This window comes from Heteronotia binoei, chromosome 1, assembly GCF_032191835.1.
Source record: "Heteronotia binoei isolate CCM8104 ecotype False Entrance Well chromosome 1, APGP_CSIRO_Hbin_v1, whole genome shotgun sequence".
NCBI classification, from domain to species: Eukaryota; Metazoa; Chordata; class Lepidosauria; order Squamata; family Gekkonidae; genus Heteronotia; species Heteronotia binoei.
This window is the reverse complement of record NC_083223.1, coordinates 159228390-159246393: the sequence shown is the minus strand read 5'-3', so window position 1 is coordinate 159246393 and position 18004 is coordinate 159228390. Positions and strand designations below refer to the sequence as shown.

Here is an 18004-nt window from a genome sequence, read left to right as displayed (position 1 = left end):
AGGTTGTTGCACCAGCTGGAAGCAGTGATCACAAGGCTATTAAGTTCAGCACTCTCATTAGTGGAAAGTTACCCTTAAAGTACAAAACTGTAACATTTTATTTCAAAAGAGGGAACTTTAAAAAATGAAGGGAATAGTTAAATGGAAGCTGAAAGTGTAACACAAGAGAGTCAAATCCCTATAAGATCCTTGGAAGCTATTTAAAACCACACCAATTGAAGCTCAGATAGAATGTGGTCAATAACGCAACATTTCGAACACTACTGAGTGTTGCAGCATCAAGAAATATGCTTGCAGAACATATGGATATAAAGACAGCGTTCCTCAATAGAGAACTGTCAAAAAAATTTACATGGAACAACCTGAAGGCTTTCAAGTTCAAGGCAAGAATTATGCTTTTAGGCTCAGCAGAGGACTATATGGCCTGAAACAGGCAGCAAACGCCTGGTATGACAAAATTACACGACTGTTGCAGGAGCAAGGATTTGAGCAAGGAAAGGCTGAACCCTGTTTGTATACTAAAGATGGACAATCTCAATATGTATTAGTGTATGTTGACGATCTGATCGTGAGTTGTAATAACAGAGAGGATATTAAAGACATTGTTGATAAACTAAACAAAGAAGTGGAAGTCAAGAAACTTGAAGATATCAGTCACTACCCTAGGGATACAAGAATTAAACCATCTGAGAAACCAAAACTAATTGGATATATCGATGCTAACTATGGAGAACAGTCAAGTAAATTTAGATCAACCAGCGGATATCTGTTCTTTTATGGAAATGGACTAACAGATTGGACCAGTAGAAAACACTATAATGGCACAATCTACAGCAGAAGCTGAATGTGCTTCAGCAGCTAGTGCCTGCAGTGAACTTGAGTGCATTTTTCACATGCTGAAGGATTTTAAGATAAAAGAACCTGTACCTGTTATGTTTGAAGACAATCAAGCATGTATTACTATATGTAAAGGAGAGAGCACAACAGCCAGAAGTAGATCTATTGGCATTAAACGTGAACTAGTGAGAAATCTACACCAGAAGGGGCTGACTGAAACAGAATACTGTCCAACAAAAGAAAATGGTGACTGATATTCTCACCAAGCCATTATCTCATTCAAAATTTAAATGTTTATGTGAAATGTTAAATTTGGTTAATGTAACTGAAACAGTGAACAATAGTAATAGTTGCTGAATGTATAACGACTTGCACATTAGACATTGAGAAGGGGTGTTAGAATTCTGAGTATTTATATTGCATGTCTAGGCAATGTCTCAGTTTAGTCATTATAGGGTTAAATACGTTAACAGTCCGTATTGTTTAGCTGATGCAGGAAGGGATATCTGGTTCACTGCTAATGAGATGAGAGCTGATGGAATGTTAAGAAGAGGGTTGGAAACGATGGTTAAAAAAGAGTGGTTGGCAGCTTCGGATCTGTGGGGAGCTGACGAAGTACCAAGCTTGTCAGCAACAGAGTAAGGATGTAGTCTATAGCATTATTATTTTCATCCCAATGTACCTATCCCTTTAGAAATAAAATATATCTTTTTCAGTACTAAAGATCTCTCAATTTCTTTTGCAATCCAGCGGTCCACTGAACTGTCTGGGAAATTTTAGAAGATGATGATGATATTGGATTTATATCCGCCCTCCACTACAAAGAGTCTCAGAGCGGCTCACAATCTCCTTTACCTTCCTCCCCCACAACAGACACCCTGTGAGGTGGGTGGGGCTGGAGAGGGCTCTCACAACAGCTGCCCTTTCAAGGACAACAATTTTAAACAATTTCCCTCACAAAATTTCCCAACAAAAATAACTTTGATTCATGGTAGATAACACAATGAAAGTGTTAACCCAGTTTACTGTAGCAGTGGAAAAAAAGAAAACTTTATGTTAGGGATTATCAGGAAAAGGATTTAAAATAAAATGGCTGATATTATAATGCCTCTGTAAAGATCAGGGGTGGGGAACTTTTTTTCTGCCAACAGCCATATGGATATTTATAACATCATTCGTTGGCCATAAAAAATTATCAACTTAAAAAACAGAGCTCTGCCGAGGGAGAATGATTCAAGTCAGCAAAATTAATGCAAATAATTGCTTTTTCTATTTGAAGTCATGTGGAGAGAACCTAATCTGGCACGCGCACACACAAACAAACACACCTGGCCCGCCGCCCTAGGGAAATACATAGGTCCTACAAAAAAGCCCAGCAGGAACTCAGTAGCATATTAGACCACATCCCCTAATATTAGCATATTAGGTCACACACTCATTAGCATATTAGCCCACACCATATGGGATAATCAAGTGTAAACTGAACTGTGACAGTAACTTTTCCAGGTCCTGCAGCAATTCTGGCCAGCCAGGCCCCAGGGTGTACATGTGGGCCCTGTGATCCCTGCCTGGCCCTGGGGAGGTTGCTGCACAACACGGCGGATCCCCACAATCCTTGCTGGCCAGCCAGACCCCAGGGAGGCTGCCCAGCAATCCCCGAGGGCCATACCAAATGACCTCGAGGACCATATACGGCCCTCGGGATGGAGGTTCTACACCCCTGGTATAGATCCATGGTGCAGCCTCATTTGGAATACTGTGTATAGTTCTCAAAAAGAATATAATGAGGTTAGAAAAAGTACAGAAGAGAGCAACCAAGATGATTAGGGAATTGGAACACCTTTCATATGAGGAAAGGCTGGAGAGTCTGGTATTTTCAGCTTAGAAAAGAGTCGACTAAGGGGAGACATAAGAGATTTATAAAATTATGCATGAGGTGGAGAGAGCTGACAAAGAGAACCTCTCCTCCAAAAATACTAGAACTTAAGACCATTCAATGAAGCAGATGGGCAGTAGATTCAGGGTGGACAAAAGGAAATACTTCATAACAGAGATTGATTATAATGTGAAATTCACTGCCAGAGGATGAAGTGATGACCACAGGAATGGACAACTTCAGAAGGGGATTAGATAGATTCAAGGAGGATAGGTCTATCAGTGGCTACTAGCAATGGTGACTGAGGGAACCTCTGCATTCAGAGACAGCCAGCCTCTAAATATCAGTGCCAGGAAGCAACATCAGGGGAAAGTCTTGGCCTCTATATCCTGCTGTTGCCCACCCAGAAGAACTGGCTAGACTCTGTATGAGACAGGATGCTGGGGTAGATGGACCACTGGTCGGATCCAGCAGGGTTCCTCTTATGTTTCTAATTTCCTCCTACATTCACTACAACATGAGGCAGGATATGAGTGGCTATTTGACTTTCATGTATATTTTGCTTGAATAGAAGCTTCTCCAATATCTGTTTATATAATCTAGAAAATTAATGATTTTTTGACTGCAGCAAGAAATGAACCTGGCATAAAACCAGAAGTTTTTGAACAAATCAATATCACACTACTGAACTGTCAGGGAATCTGTTCTGTTACAGAAACAATCTTAGCACAAAGCTAACAGAATTAGAAAAAGCAAAAGAAATAATCTTTACATGTAAGGGGATCCACACATGATGACAAAATATAGTGGCTGAAACTCCAGACATGTACCTTGGTGCTAAAAAGCTAAAACAAAAATGGAAGAAGTACACAGGCTTAACTCTTACATCACCATTCCATCACCAGTGCTATTTCCCTGATGGGAAATGATCACCCCAACCACTTTAAACCCAGCAGAGAAAAAGGTTCCTGTATTTTGCCTGCTGTTTTTCCCCTGTAAGGGCTGGAAGCAGCCTTTGGGGGGGGGGGGGAGTTAAACCACACTTTCTAACGCCACAGCTATAATCCAGACTGGGGGTCCCTCATAACTGCTTTCTAGAGACAAATTACATATCTGGAACATGGTTTGCAACATCTCCAAAGAAAATGTCCCATCCCTTTAACAGAGACGCCATGTGTGGAAATGGGCAGTTGACGTTTTTCATGGCATGGAGATAAATAACACCACAATGTAAATAATATCCCATTAAGCCTTACTCAGAGAGACAAGACATTTTTCTCAGGGTAAACTGGCATCTGGAATTCAAGCCATGGAACTCTAGAAATGTAATTCAGCTCTTCACCCTTGAAATAACAGTTTGAGTACTTACTAACATTCCTGTAATCTGGCTTTTCCACCGAAGGGGACACTGAAAGGGTCTTGTTTGTAGGACCCATTGCCCCAGCAACATATCTTTTACTTCCTTAAAGAAAAAAGAAGAAATATACAGACATAACATTTCTCTGACAGGTTTCAGATAATGTGGGGAGAGACTGGAAAGGTGTCTTTATAAATCACTGTCCTCTTTTGTTCTTGATTCTGAATTATCAGCACATTGAAGTTGCTGAGAGTCCATAACTCCCACATGAAAACAAACTCTGGTTTTCAGCTGGAATTGAGGAAATTCATGTAGCCCAAAACAGTACTCAGAACCTTACTGACTAATGATGGAATCTGCAAATGACCCAGCCAGTTTAACTTCACTTTAGCACATTTTATACAAATAGAAACTTAGTATACAAGCTGCAGCTTTCTGGAAACTGCACTGAATGGCACCAGCAAAAATAAAAATTCAAAGGCAGACTATCCCCTAATGAATAGCCCTATTTTATCAAGATTTTATCAAAAGACTACTCTGACAACAATACTATTTAACAGTATAACAAACAACAGTGATCCTGGAATACTTGAAATATAGCTGTAGAAAAACATGATTAAAAAGGAAAAGGTTACTCACCTGTCTGAGCAGCAACATCATTGGCTGCTTTTCGGGCTACCTGTGCTGATATTTTATTTAATCTATAAGCCTGTGGAAGGGGAGGGGACAAACAATAGTATAACCAATTCAACACTCAGCTATTTCTAAGTTTAATATAGTGATCTGAACTGCATCTAAAGATTAATCTTTAACATGCAGGGATATTTTCCAGGTTACAATAAAAGAGATATAAGGATACCCTTCAAATATTGCAACTAAAGAAACAGTTCATTTAAAACTCATGACAAAAATGCAGAGGCCTTGAATCAAGAGCAGATTTGTACAGATATTCTCCATGTGTCCTGCTGTAAACAAAGATGGTGCAGTGCAGAATATTTCTGCCCATTTGCACCACCATACTGGCCATTAAATCCTTCACTGTCTCTTAAACAAAGACAGTTTTAACAGAATAATAATCAGGGCAGCATGGACTATGGCACCTGAAAGACTAATGTTCTCAAGCAATGGTAGGTTTTAATCACATAAAAGTTCTTCTAAGTGATCTGTCCTAATTTGAAGCCCAGACATCACAGCAGTAATGACAGCTTCAGCAATGAGAACTGAACATGCAGATGCTTTATTCCTGCTCTCTTATTGAATACTTCGGATACATTTTATGGTATGTCTTGCTCTAAAAGCAAAGGGCAAAATTCTCCATAGACTTACTTAACACAAGGACTCTGACAATCATATCAAATATCACAAAAGGATAGAATAACCATGATTAATTTGTCACAATGAACATACATATATGAACATATGAAACTGCCTTATACTGAATCAGACCCTTGGTCCATCAAAGTCAGTATTGTCTTCTCAGATTGGCAGCGGCTCTCCAGGGTCTCAAGCTGAGGTTTTTCACACCTATTTGCCTGGACCCTTTTTTGGAGATGCCGGGGATTGAACCTGGGACTTTCTGCTTACCAAGCAGATGCTCTACCACTGAGCCACCGTCCCTCCCCAAATCTTTCTCCAAGCCATAGTTAAAATCAAATCACATGAAACCACAAAGTCTTGCTGTAAGATGAATGTCTGTACCCTTGAAGGAGGAACAAAAGCTTTTTAATGAAAAATATTTTCATTTTGAAAATTTTATTTCCATGGGCTGGAACTAAACAAACAGCATTGAGGGGGCAGGGAAATATTCTTGCTCATCACCACTGTCTGCAAACTTTTTCCCTCAGCAGGAGTAGAGGGATTACCACTACTTTGCTTTGTTGTGTCCTAAACTGAGGTCATTTAACCCAAATTTTAAGAGCAGGAGAGAAACAAAAGGGAGGGGCAAGGCTAAAAAGAGCTTGTGACGGAACCGGCCCGATTCTGCCTTCAGACCCGGTCCCGTCAACTCCCTGCTGAGTTTCCAACTTCTGGAGGGAGCTATTTCTCCTCCGGCCACTTGGGCTCGCTGCCACCACCTGTTCAGTCTAGGGGTTCAGATTGAGAGGAACAGGACTCCCAATCCCCCTCTCCAGCTATGAGGCCAGGCCTCAAGGTCCTCTGCCACCCTGTACTTGGGTATCACAGAGACCACAGCACTTCTTTGGGGAACCCCTGGAGGATTGGCACCTTATCCAACTGCATGCCTTCCCCCTTCCCCGGGGCCCCCTTCATAAAGCAGCGTGGCCTAAGCGGTTGGGATCTATGTGGTACAGAGTTTGACTGCCAGCATTCACAACAGAGAAAAAAAATGTTTAATAAGAAGAGAAAGAGAATTTAAAAAAAAAAACAGTTACATATAAAAGTTTAGCACAGCACCTGATCAGCAACAAGAAGGGCAAATAAAAGGTAGATTTAAACGCATCTGCTCATCCCTGGTGTAAACTGGCCCTACCTTGTGAATGACTGCCTTGGGGCCACCCCCACAGGCAGGAGCCCAGGCTACCAACCTTCCTCCTCCAGCGCCAGCTGCGGACTGCCCTTTTCAAATTAAAAAAAAAAAAGAACTTCCTGCCTCTCTAGGAGGCTTTCCCCCTAGAGTTGCTGGTTTGCCTATGGAAGGAAGGGGGGGGGGGAATGAAAGGAGGGCTAGGCCCCAAAGCCTGCCTAGCAGTTTCATGTTCCCTCCCAACTAAGATGGCGTTTCTCCACAGAGCTAAAAGAAAACAAATGTCAATACCACCATGAGTGGGCTCCAGCACCAGGCTGGATCTTAGTTGTTGGTCAAAACAATTTTTTAAACATTCAAAACACTTACCAGATGCTCAAGACCATAGTCAGCTTGCGCTATTTTGGTACTGCTAAAAGTGTTTGTCTCAATGATATCAGCACCAGACAACAAGTACTCCTGCAAGAGAAAGGAAGCAGCTGAGGTCTCAGAGTTTTATTTCTTTATTTGTATTATATATAGTCCACCTTTATCACTTGGACTCAAGGTGGATTACACAAAGTGAGTCAATACAATCAACAGATGAGACATCCAATAAACAATGCAATGGGATTAGGGTTGTAGGACCAACCAGAAGTGAAAACAGAACTGAAGCAAAGCGCAAGTATTAATGTGACACATTAAATGATGCAAAATTCCATGTCAGGATCCTAGTTTCAGCAAGCTAAAACAGTACTATAAATCACAGACCCTAATAATTTTTCCAAGTAACTTCATAAATCATTTAGCATAGTGCAACTCTACTGGCCCCTAGTAGAAAAGCCCTCTTGAGTAGTTTGTGGAAAACCATAAAAGGAGCCTTCCTGACCTCAGGCAGGCTATTCCACAAAGTGGGGGCCACAACAGAGACCGATGATGTATGGGCAGGTGTTAATTTTACCCATTTGCAGGTTGGCACCTGTAGAAAACCCTGATTTGACTAGCAAAGCTGTTACGGTGGAGCATAGGAAGAGAGGCAGTCTTGTAGAAATGGAGGTCCAAGGCCATGATGGGCTTTGTATGCAATAGCTAACAGGTCCTGTGAAAAGTAATGGTAGTCTTTTCATGAAAGCAGGCTTCTTCAGTGGAGATGCTTACTATGTCTAGAGAAGATGACATCTCTTCCAGAACCCATCCATGCTCTAACAAGGCCAAACAGCAAAATATGAACTCATCCAGCAGTCAATGTCACACTGGAAACTGTTTCATTACTTAAATTTCTTTCTTCGTTCCTTCCTTTCCTTCCCTCCCTCTTTAAACATTATTATCCCCCCAAAAAATACAGAACAGAATTACAACCAATCTAAAACCCTAAACAAAATTTCTTTTCCTATAATTTGGTACACCTTTCTCCCCCCATTCATTATTCTAAGCTATTGCCTATTTAATCTATTATCATCTAAAGGCAATTTTATTTATTTAAAAATATATGAGCTCCTAAAAACAAAAAAAAAAGATTAGACAACAGAATTTCTCTCTCTTGAAGAAATTGAACTATGGGAAACCAAACCATTTGAAAACTGTTTTGATAAGTATCTAAATTTTGTAAGCCAGAAGAAAGATCTAATTTACCCAAAACAAAATGATTCCAATAGCGTTATACCATTCCAGCCCTGGCCCTTTTTTCTGTCTCCATTTACGTGCAATTTCTATCTTAGCAATTGATAAAAATATTGATACTATGACTTGTCAATTATAGGGAATATGAATTTGTAACAGAAACTCTAACACCTTACTAGGGAAAGAGCACCACCTAGAGCATCCAGGATCTTGGACCCCTGGAGGTTCCATTAGAACTACCCATTTATTTCTATTCTACATTGGGACTATCCTGGCAGACTTAATCCCTTTTGGGCAAAGGACAATCTGGTTTGGAACAGTTCACCTGTATGATATAGAAGTTCAGAGCCATTACTAGATGTCTGATAGAGGTATACGACTCTGATTAGTCTGTTCCACCTTTTTTTTTTTTGTAAAGAAGTAATATGGTGTGGCCCATAGACACAGCTAATGATAAATGTCAACTGGGCACTTTCAGGTATTTCCCAGAACTTGAAACTCACTGTTAATTGTGGGTGATCTCCCACCCACCCAGAATTCCTTAACATTCACCTGTACTCTGTACCTTTCACCACAGACCTTCTCACTACCGATTTAAGTCTCTTCAAGACCCATGTGCAAATTGCAGTTTCTGATGAAGAAGCTACTTCCTAAAGTCCATAAAATGTTAAGTTCCTAACATCTATTTGTAGGATGCTGGCAACCCAGAAGATGAACCAAAATAAATCATTTAAATTAAGTATGTTGTAATAAACACAAGAGGGTTTGCTTTCAATGAAACACAGCTATTCAATGTCCAAAGAATAATAATTACAGACAGTATACATCTGTTGTAGCTTTAATAAAATCCAAATGTTGTGTTGTATTGTTCCCTAATAATTCATGTACTGGTCTACTCCTGACTAGGGTTTTTATCATCATTATTATTATTACCTTTAATTTGTATCCCACCCTCTCCACAAGCGGACTCAGGGCGGCTAACACTCAGTTCAAAACTTCAAACAATAAATACAATTAAACAGTTTAAAACTTCAAACAGCAAGTACGGTTAAAACATTTTAGAACATTTTATGGTGCTGTTAAGCAACAACCTAGGCGGGCTCATCCTTTACTAAAAGTGAACCCATAGTGATTCCAATTTCTCAGTAGTGAAGGGTGGCAGTCCCCTCCCGGTTTTGCAGGCCCTGCGGAATTGAGAGAGGTCCTGCAGGGCCCTTATGGACTCCGGGAGTGCATTCCATATTTCAGGTGCTGCTACTGAGAAGGCCTCTCTTCCTTTTATTGGCTGAAGCTCCTCCCCCTTCTGGCCCCCTGGAGAAGGAAGGAAAGAGCCAGAGCTTCCTTTGTCCAATTCTCTGGATCCCATGGGAGAAATACAAAAAAGCACCTTTAAGACCAAGAAGTACTAATGTTTTAAGCATATTTTAAGTTTTTTTAAAAAAAAAAAATCTTCAGTTGTTTTTTTGTCCCTTATAAAGTTTGTATCTCTACTACCTATAGGTACACACATGGACCAGCCTGACATGGCCCAACCCGACAAGGTCTCATTTATGTCATTACAAGTGAGTTTGACACCCTTGGAATAGCGTATGGAATGCTGAAAGGGGCATAATGACCTTCCCAGGGCTTTTTTTCTGGAAAAAGAGGTGCTGGAACTCTGAAGAGGGAAATGAAGGAGAAACACATGGGTGCCAGCCACCCTCTCCCACCCTGAGCTGGCCCCTTTCACTGGCCCACAGCTGCAGCCAAGCCTTGCTGCCACCGGCCACCTTCTCTGCTTTTGTTGTTATTGTTGTAGCCTGCAACCCTTAAGCCACCCTGTCCCAGCAAGAAGGCAAGCCCTGTCTCCAAAAGCTGCTGTCTCCAATTGGGTGCTCTCTTGTCTTTTAGCTCGGGAGCCTGGATAGAGAGCCCCAACAGGCCGAAGTACTACAAGCTCCAGACTTGGAGGAGAGGCTCTCCTGGTCACCCATGTGTCTCATCTATAAGCAAGCCAGCAAGCAAGCTGGATCTCCCTCCTCCTTAACTCCCAAGCATAGCTTGCAAAGTCAGCCCCTTTGGCTGACCAGCTGCAGAGCTGGCAGGGAAGGCAGAGAGGGAGGGGTGTGACCACCGCCACCTCCTTTTCATCTTGGAGTACCACCAATTGGATCAAGAGGTGCTGGATCAAGAGGGAGGGGTGGAAGGGGCTGCGGGTGGAGGAGGAAGAGCACTCAGCCCAGGATGCATCAGATAAGCAGGTGGGAGGGAGCCAGCCAGAGCGGCCAGCGGGATCTGCAACCACCAGCCTCGATCAGAGCAGGAAAGAGGAATGAAAGTTGAGGTGAGGGGGGGGGGGGAGGTTGGTCTTATTCTTCCTGTTCAGAGACCCTGGAGAGGGAGATGGCACTTTGAAAAGTACAGAAGCTTCCCTCCTCCACCTGTGCCCTGTTGCTCCCAAGGACAGCCTGGAAGAGGCCAGGCAGACAGTGTCTGTTCAGAGCTCCTTGGCAAGAATTAAATTAACTAAATTAAGCGCCCCCTGAGAAATTTAAATGCTCCCCAACATTTGAAATCCTGGATACGGGCCTGCCCTATCCCTTGTTATTTTTCCAGGTATCATTATAGGCCAAATCTTCCCATCCAACCCATTTTTCCTATTTTAACAGCTAACCCAAACCCTCCTGTCCCTTTCCCCATCTTCTTGGTTTTTCCCTTTTCACCAAGTCCTTCTATTAACTTTTTCCCATCTCCAAAAGTCCCAAAACACAGAATATTTTAACCAAGGTAACATTATTAACCATTTTTTAGGATTACTGACAGGGCTTTTATATTTTTCAGCAAATATGCATTTCAAAAACTAAGATACTTCAAAACAATCAATATATTTGTTTCCTCAAAAATCTTAGCATGTAGGCCATACTCTACCTTGTGAATTTTGCATATGATATCAGATTGAGTTATACTCAATAGGTCATTGTTTCCTTTCAAGGGCTTGGGATGGTCCTTAAATTCTTGACCTCGAAATGCCTCTTCTGTGAAGTTGTACTGTTGGATCATGGTCCCCATGCCTCCATCCAAAACCATAATGCGCTCTTGCAAAATTGATTCAATTTCATCCTTCAAACTTTTCTTGATATCTGTGTTAAGAAAAAGTACATGTTCAAAAGAGTCAATCTCTCTTACATACAATCTGCTCCACAGTGGTGTCCACTGGAGAGCAGAAAACAAAGATGAAGGAACAGTTCCATACCCTGTAGTAAATGAGGTTATGCATAACACTAACAGTAACTGAACAAAGTTTGAGTCCAGTGGTACCTTTAAGACCAACAACAGGCAGAAGCTCTGCTGCACAGGAGATACTGCTTAAAAGTATTTTCTTGCTTACTCACAGCTTATCATCAGTCATGCAGTGAAGACCCTTGTGTCATGGTGGAAACTGCTGGTTTTTAAACTTGCACAGGCAGTTGGCTCTCCAATGGCCAAACAGCAGCCCTGTTGGGCAAAAGCCCCACCTCGCCCCTTCCACTTTCTGTAGTTTAGAATTTTTCTTAAGATTTTTCAAAAATCTTAAGAAAAATGCTAAACTACAAAAAGTGGAAGGGGCTAGGTGGGGCTTTTGCGCAACAGGGCTGCTGATCAACCACTGGAGAGCCAACTGCCTGTGCAAGTTCAAAAACCAGCAGTTTCCACCATGACACAAGAGTCTTCACTGCATGACTGATGATAAGTTGTGAGTATAAACCAAGAAAACTATATAAGAAAACTATATATATATATAAACCAAGAAAACTATATAAACAAATACAAAAAGAGAAAGAAGAAAAAAGAGAAGAAAACAGAGCAGAGAGATGTATCTTTACAGTTTAACCAAATCCAAAAAATATCTTGGCAGCAAACCACTTGGTGGGCACCAGGAAGGGTGTTAACAGGTGCCACGGTGCACATGAGCACCATGTTAGGGACCCCTGCACCAAATGGTCAGAGGGCAAACATAAATAAATCCCAATTCCAGCTACCAGGCACCTCCTCCCCTCCGGTCATTTTATCTTGTGTTTTCTGAGGAAAACAAGTCCTCCAACATTAAAAAAGCAAAGAGCTGCAAAAGCCAGAGGATTGAAAACTGAATTCAAACCCCTTCCTCCCTCCCCCGCCCCCACACCTGAGCAGCTGGCCACATCTTTTTGTGTTTCCAGACCGCTACCCTATTACCTCTGTCAGCGTCACAAACACCTTTTCTTCCACATTTCTTTTTAAAATCAATCTAATTCTGTTCAGACCTACTGAATTTAATAGTCATACCTTTAAGGCAGTTTATGGGTGGCTGTTCTAGTATAGTATAGCTTTGCTCTCTATTAACTCTTTGTGGGGGAGGAGTCAGTCCTAAGGGAAATCAACCCTGACTCTTCCCTGGAAGGTCAGATGCTGAAGCGCAAATACTTTGGCAACCAAATGAGAATGGAGCTCTCACTGGAGAAGACCATGAGGCCAAAGAAGAAGGGGACAGCAAAAGATGAGATTGCCAGACAGCATTACTGATGTAATTAACATGAATTTAAGCAGACTTTGGAGGATGGTGGAAGACAGGGGGGCCTGGCATGACTTGGCCCATGGGGTCGCAAAGAGTCGGACTCAACTATGCAACTGAACAACAACAGTCAGTCTAAAAAGGCAACTGAGAATAACACTGCATCTACACATATACAAATGTAGTGCAAAAGATGTTAAACAGGAGAAAAGAAACTGTGCCAGAAGAGCAGAATGTGAAGCAGGCAACAGAAGGCCAGGTACACTGGATTCACTGTAGGCAGAAACAAGATAAAAAATTACCAAGAAACACCAGATAACACAAAAGGCACGCAATAAACACAACAAAGCATAAATTGCATATGAAATAAATTTCTGAATGACTATGTGTACATGTCACGTAATTCTCCCCAAACCACTATGTGAGCCTTGGCATGCAGAAATCAATGGTTGCAATTTTTTGTTTCCTCGATTGTACATTTAAAAATCTAGAGTGGCTCAATTCTTGAAATGTGGTCTGCAAGGTATTCTCAAATGGCGGCCAGATAACCCAAAACACAGACCACAAGGAATAGCTCAAGCGAGCGGGAGGAGGGAAAGACAAAATGTCAGCAGGGGAGGTAAGAAGATTCACGGGGAGGGGGGCGAGAGAGGAGGGGCCGTCCCGCCTTCCTGCGAGTCTTTGCGGCTTCCTAATTTGGTCCATCCTATTAGTATTTTGTATTGCATCATTTAGTATTTCTATGGGGATGGGGGAAGAAAGATATAGAAGAAACTGAGAAATGTAAAACCAGGGGTGGAATGAAACCGAAGTCCGATGAATCGCGAACTGCTTTGCTTATCTTCAGAAAGTCATGAACAACGCTGAGTGAAGCCTTTTCTATATCGGCCTTTGACGTTTAAAAAAGTGAATTAAATTTTTAAAAAATACCCGGTGGGACAAATACAAACTATCTTGTCTGCGTTGAATCTGTAAACTGATTTTCGCACGTTCTCCAACTCTCTGCCCATAATGAAACAAGTTAACTATCTCTGCGAGAAGGGATGGGAGAACGCTTAATGATTACGGGAACAAAAACTGCAGCTATACTCTCAAAGCATGACACGCGCTGGAGAATAAAGCCAGAATTTTTCCACAGCCCAACGCTTTCCAGGCCACTTGCGACCTCACAACCAGCTCCACGTAGACACGAACCATTCGACTGCTGCTGGCGCTGCTCAGTTAATTCGTGGAGCGTAGGCGACATTCTCTTCTTCTCTCACGAACACGTAAAAGCACAAAACCAGTTATCCGCTTAGATGGGCCCTAAGCACAATGAAGAAAGCGCCTGCGCGCCTCGCCCATGCGCAGACTCATATGAAGTTGGCTTCATTCTCCTAATTCATAAACTGTTCAAGGTACTTTCCCGACGCGAGTGCCCTCCTCCCAAGCTTATTGCAGCCATGCGGCGGCAGGAGGCGGAGCAGTAATGCGTGCTGACGCCAACGGGGATTCCAGAGTAGGAACGGGGAAGGCATCAAATAGGAACCACGCTCCGATAGGATTCGAGATTTGCTCCTCGCCTCCTCCCCATGCTGCTTGCGGAGGAGCCCAGACTTGGACCCAGCAGCGGAGGCCGCCCTGGCTTCCTCAGCGAGGGAGATAGGGAGAGCGGGGCTTCTAAGCCCCAGCAAGCACGCACGCGGCTTACCCGCTCTCCCTCCGTCCCTCCCGTCTGTGCTTCCAAGCTTAGACTCGAGGGGCGGAGCTACGGCGTGGTTGCATGCAGGCGGAGGCCACAAGCCTTGCAGCGGCTGCTGCCGAGCTGGCTCGGCCTAGGAGATGTACCCTCCCCCACCCACATTGCTGGAAGTAACTGCTGCTGTTTGTCTCATGAACATGTTTTTCACGGTTTGTTTGCTTTGCGCCAGCATTGTTTGTGTTGGGGGGGAGATAGTCCCCTCGCCAGAAAATATTGGTTGGAGGGGCCCGGGAGATGTAAAAAAAAAATTGGGGGGCTGCGGGGCTTGGCTGCTTCCCCCCACCCCCCCAGCGGCCAGCCCTCCCTGTCCCAGTTGTCTCTGCCCCCAAAAAGGGGGAAAGAAAGGGAGGGGGAGATTTCCCATCATGTGCTTGGCACTTTAATAAATAAAAAATGGGGTGGGGGTTACAGTCGCTGTTCTCGCTCCTGCTCTTGCCCTGTCCCCCTTGCAGTCCTGGTCTCTCTCTCTCTGCTGCTCTTTCTCCCTATTTCTTTCTCTCTTTTATGTTCTCTTCCTGTCCTATGTGCAGTCGCAGTCTCTCTCTGCTGCTCTGTCTCCGTTTCTCTCTGCTGTTCTCTTGCTGTCGGCATTGCGTTCTGTCTGTCTCTCTCCGTTTCTCTCGTTCTTTTCTTGTCCCCCTTGCAGCCCCGCCTCTCTCCCTCTGCCTCTCTCTTGCACTGTTTTTTTCCTCTCTCTCTTTGCTGCTTTCTCCCTGTCCCCCTTGCAGTCGTGCTCTCTCTCTGCTGCTCTCTATCCCTGTTTCTCTCTCTGCTGCTCTCTCGCGGTCCTCCTTGCATTGGCGTTCTCTCATTTGATCTCTTTCGCTCTCTCTCCCTTCCTTTTCCTCTGGTCCAATGGAGGGAAGGGGGGTTAAATAAAATGGCCTGGCCCCCCCATGTGGCTACGGGCCTGAGATGGACTGTCCTGAATTTCCTACAATGGGCCCTGAGGAGAGGCAATAGTAATCAGTAAGCCCTCAAAAGAACCTGTCAGCAGAGAACTGTCTCAGAGGTCAGTGGCTGTCTGGTGGGGTTCTTGCCTGATGGGGCTGGTGGTGGGCAGGGGAGAGCAGAATCAGCCAGTGGCACACCAGAGACAGAGTGTAAGCCAATCCCGCATAGCCCACATCCAACCAATAAAAATCAACAGTTCATGGATGTTGCCCTTGTCCGGTCCCACATGGGTACTGCGCTTGCACAGGCCTGCCTTGGAACAATTTTTCCGTAGCTATGTGTCATGTGGGAGGAGCCCATCAGCCAATCGGCAGGCTTCCCGCCACGGCATTAACTATATAAGCTGGCGGGCTCCTCCATTCCCCTCAGTTCTGTTTTTGCCACCTCGCAAACACTTAAGAGCTACCTGTCTGTTACACTGTGGCAATGCCAAAGCTGACAGGATTTAAAAAGTGTACATGCTCGGCGAGTATGACAAAGTCGGATGAGCATGAAGGCTGTGTTATTTGCCTGGGTGAAACCCACAATGTCTCGAAGTGCACTATATAACAAAAGTTTACCACCAAGACACAGTCTGCCTGCTGCGCCCGACTGCGGACTTCCATGTGGGAAAAGGTCTTAACAAATACCGACCCACTGCCAACTTCGTCGGCACCACTGGTACTGGCTGCGCCAGAGGCACCAGACTTACCTCAGTCATCCTGACCATCATCCATGTGCTCGGAATGCATTTGGCAGCTAGGGGTGTCCACGCCACTGACCCCAATACTAGCGCTCCGCTCATCCTCAGAGCCTCCTGCGAAGAAACACAGGGATAAGAGCAAACATAAGAACTGGAGATCGCGCTCCGAGCATACGCACAGGACGATAGCCACCCACTGACACTGGGCCACAGAATCCCTTCCCCATCTCGGGAATGCACGCCATCTCTGAGGTATCGGTCACCCCAGCTGTCCCTGAGGTCACAGCACATGAGTCCCCCACACATTCCAATCTATCTGTGCCCACAGTGGGATGATGAGCCTGAGCCCATGCTGTATATGAGGGATTCTTCCTGGGGCTCCAAAGATATCCTACCTCATCAGTATGACAGCAGGGGCTGGCACCCTCAGCCGCCGTCCTTGGCTTGCCGGGAGCAGCGCCTCAGGACATAGCAGTGGGAGTACAGGACCCACCATCCACTTCGGAGGATTTGAAGCTGATGTCAGAGCAGATGACACTCATGGCTCGAGCTCTTGACCTCCCGATCATTCCCCTGGAACAGAAGCCAAGAGGGAAGATCATGGCCAGATTGTATGCGGACGCACTGCAACTAGTAGCCTTTCCTCTCATTGATGAGATAGTGGATATGGCGAATGAACTCTGGAAGAAACCAGCATCCTTGCCATCCACCTCTCGAAGGGTGGAAAATCAACATCGTATACACCCGGAAAACTGCGCTTTTCTGTTTCAACATCCAGTGGCCTCCTCCTTGATTGCGGAGGATATGCAAGCACGCTATCACTCTGGGGCACAATCTATGCCTTCTGACAAGGAGGGCAGGAAGATAGACGCCCAAGCTAGGAAGTCATATGCGACCTCCGCATTAAACCTTAAAATTGCCAACTATCAGGTGACCCTTGCAGTGTATAGTATGTTTCTGAATGAAAAGTTACAGCCTATCCTGGACAAGTTGCCAGAACAGGACAGAGCCATGGCGAGAGTCTTGCACACGGAAGCCTTAAAGGTAATAAGTCAGCAGCTAAATGCGAGCAAGCACGCTGCAGAAACTTCAACTGGGGGCTTAGCCTTCGCAATAGCGATGCACAGGCGTGCATGGATGAGGTCAACTGCCTTACCCGCAATAGGATCGAGGATCTCCCATTTCAGGGCACGTCCCTGTTTTCAGAATTCATGAATGATTTCCTGCGGGAGAAAAAGAAAAACACTCAGACAGCCAGATCATATGGAGTTTCAAACTCCCAGCAATCCCAGTATCGACCACGTACACAATACAGGTCATCATATTTTCAATGCTACCATCCTTACTATCAGCGCCAGCCGTATCCGTACCAGTACCAGCAGCAGCGGCAGTACCCACCGCAGCAGCAGCCCAGGCGAGGAGGGCACCGTAATAAGCAGCATCCTCCACAGCAGCCGCCACCTCCTAACCACCCTTGGGATCCCCCTCCTAAGAACCTTTTTTGACTACCTTCCGTGTCAAGATAGCCCCACTATTTGGCAGGGCTGCTCCAAGACCATGCGGCTGCATGGGAAAGCATTACCACAGATAGATGGGTCACACAGATTATATGGGAAGGTTATAGGTTAGAATTCCGATCTGTTCCACAGTTATACTTACCTGTTTCACCTCAGCATCCGTTGACCCGTTAGTTCAAGTAGAGGTACAGGATTTACTAGCCAAAGGGGCAAGAGCGGCAGTCCCACCGGAGACCGATTTAGCAGGGATCTACTCCTCATTCTTTGTAATCACAAAGGCGGATGGGGGCTACCGACCCATATTAGATCTAAGACGCTTAAATCACTATCTCAATGTAACCAAGTTTAAAATGTTTTCTCTGGCTGCCTTACCTGAGTTTCTCATGTCTCATGATTGGTTTGCGGTGGTGGACTTAAAGAATGCGTACCTGCACATCCTGATCCATGAC

At 44.3% G+C, this 18004-nt stretch overlaps 1 protein-coding gene across 1 annotated transcript in view; it reads right to left on the bottom strand.

Annotated features, from left to right (window-relative positions):
• MTR (5-methyltetrahydrofolate-homocysteine methyltransferase) overlaps positions 1-14207 on the bottom strand; it is a 100086-nt gene extending 85879 nt beyond the window's left edge. Inside the window, exons 1-5 of the mRNA XM_060243312.1 lie at positions 13856-14207; positions 11062-11273; positions 6925-7014; positions 4710-4779; positions 4083-4175 (exon numbers count right to left, since the gene is read on the bottom strand). Coding sequence (XP_060099295.1) covers positions 4083-4175; positions 4710-4779; positions 6925-7014; positions 11062-11273; positions 13856-13907 — 517 coding nt within the window. The 5' untranslated portion in view covers positions 13908-14207. The remainder of the gene's footprint in view (positions 1-4082; positions 4176-4709; positions 4780-6924; positions 7015-11061; positions 11274-13855) is intronic.
• Positions 14208-18004: the final 3797 nt, after the last annotated feature.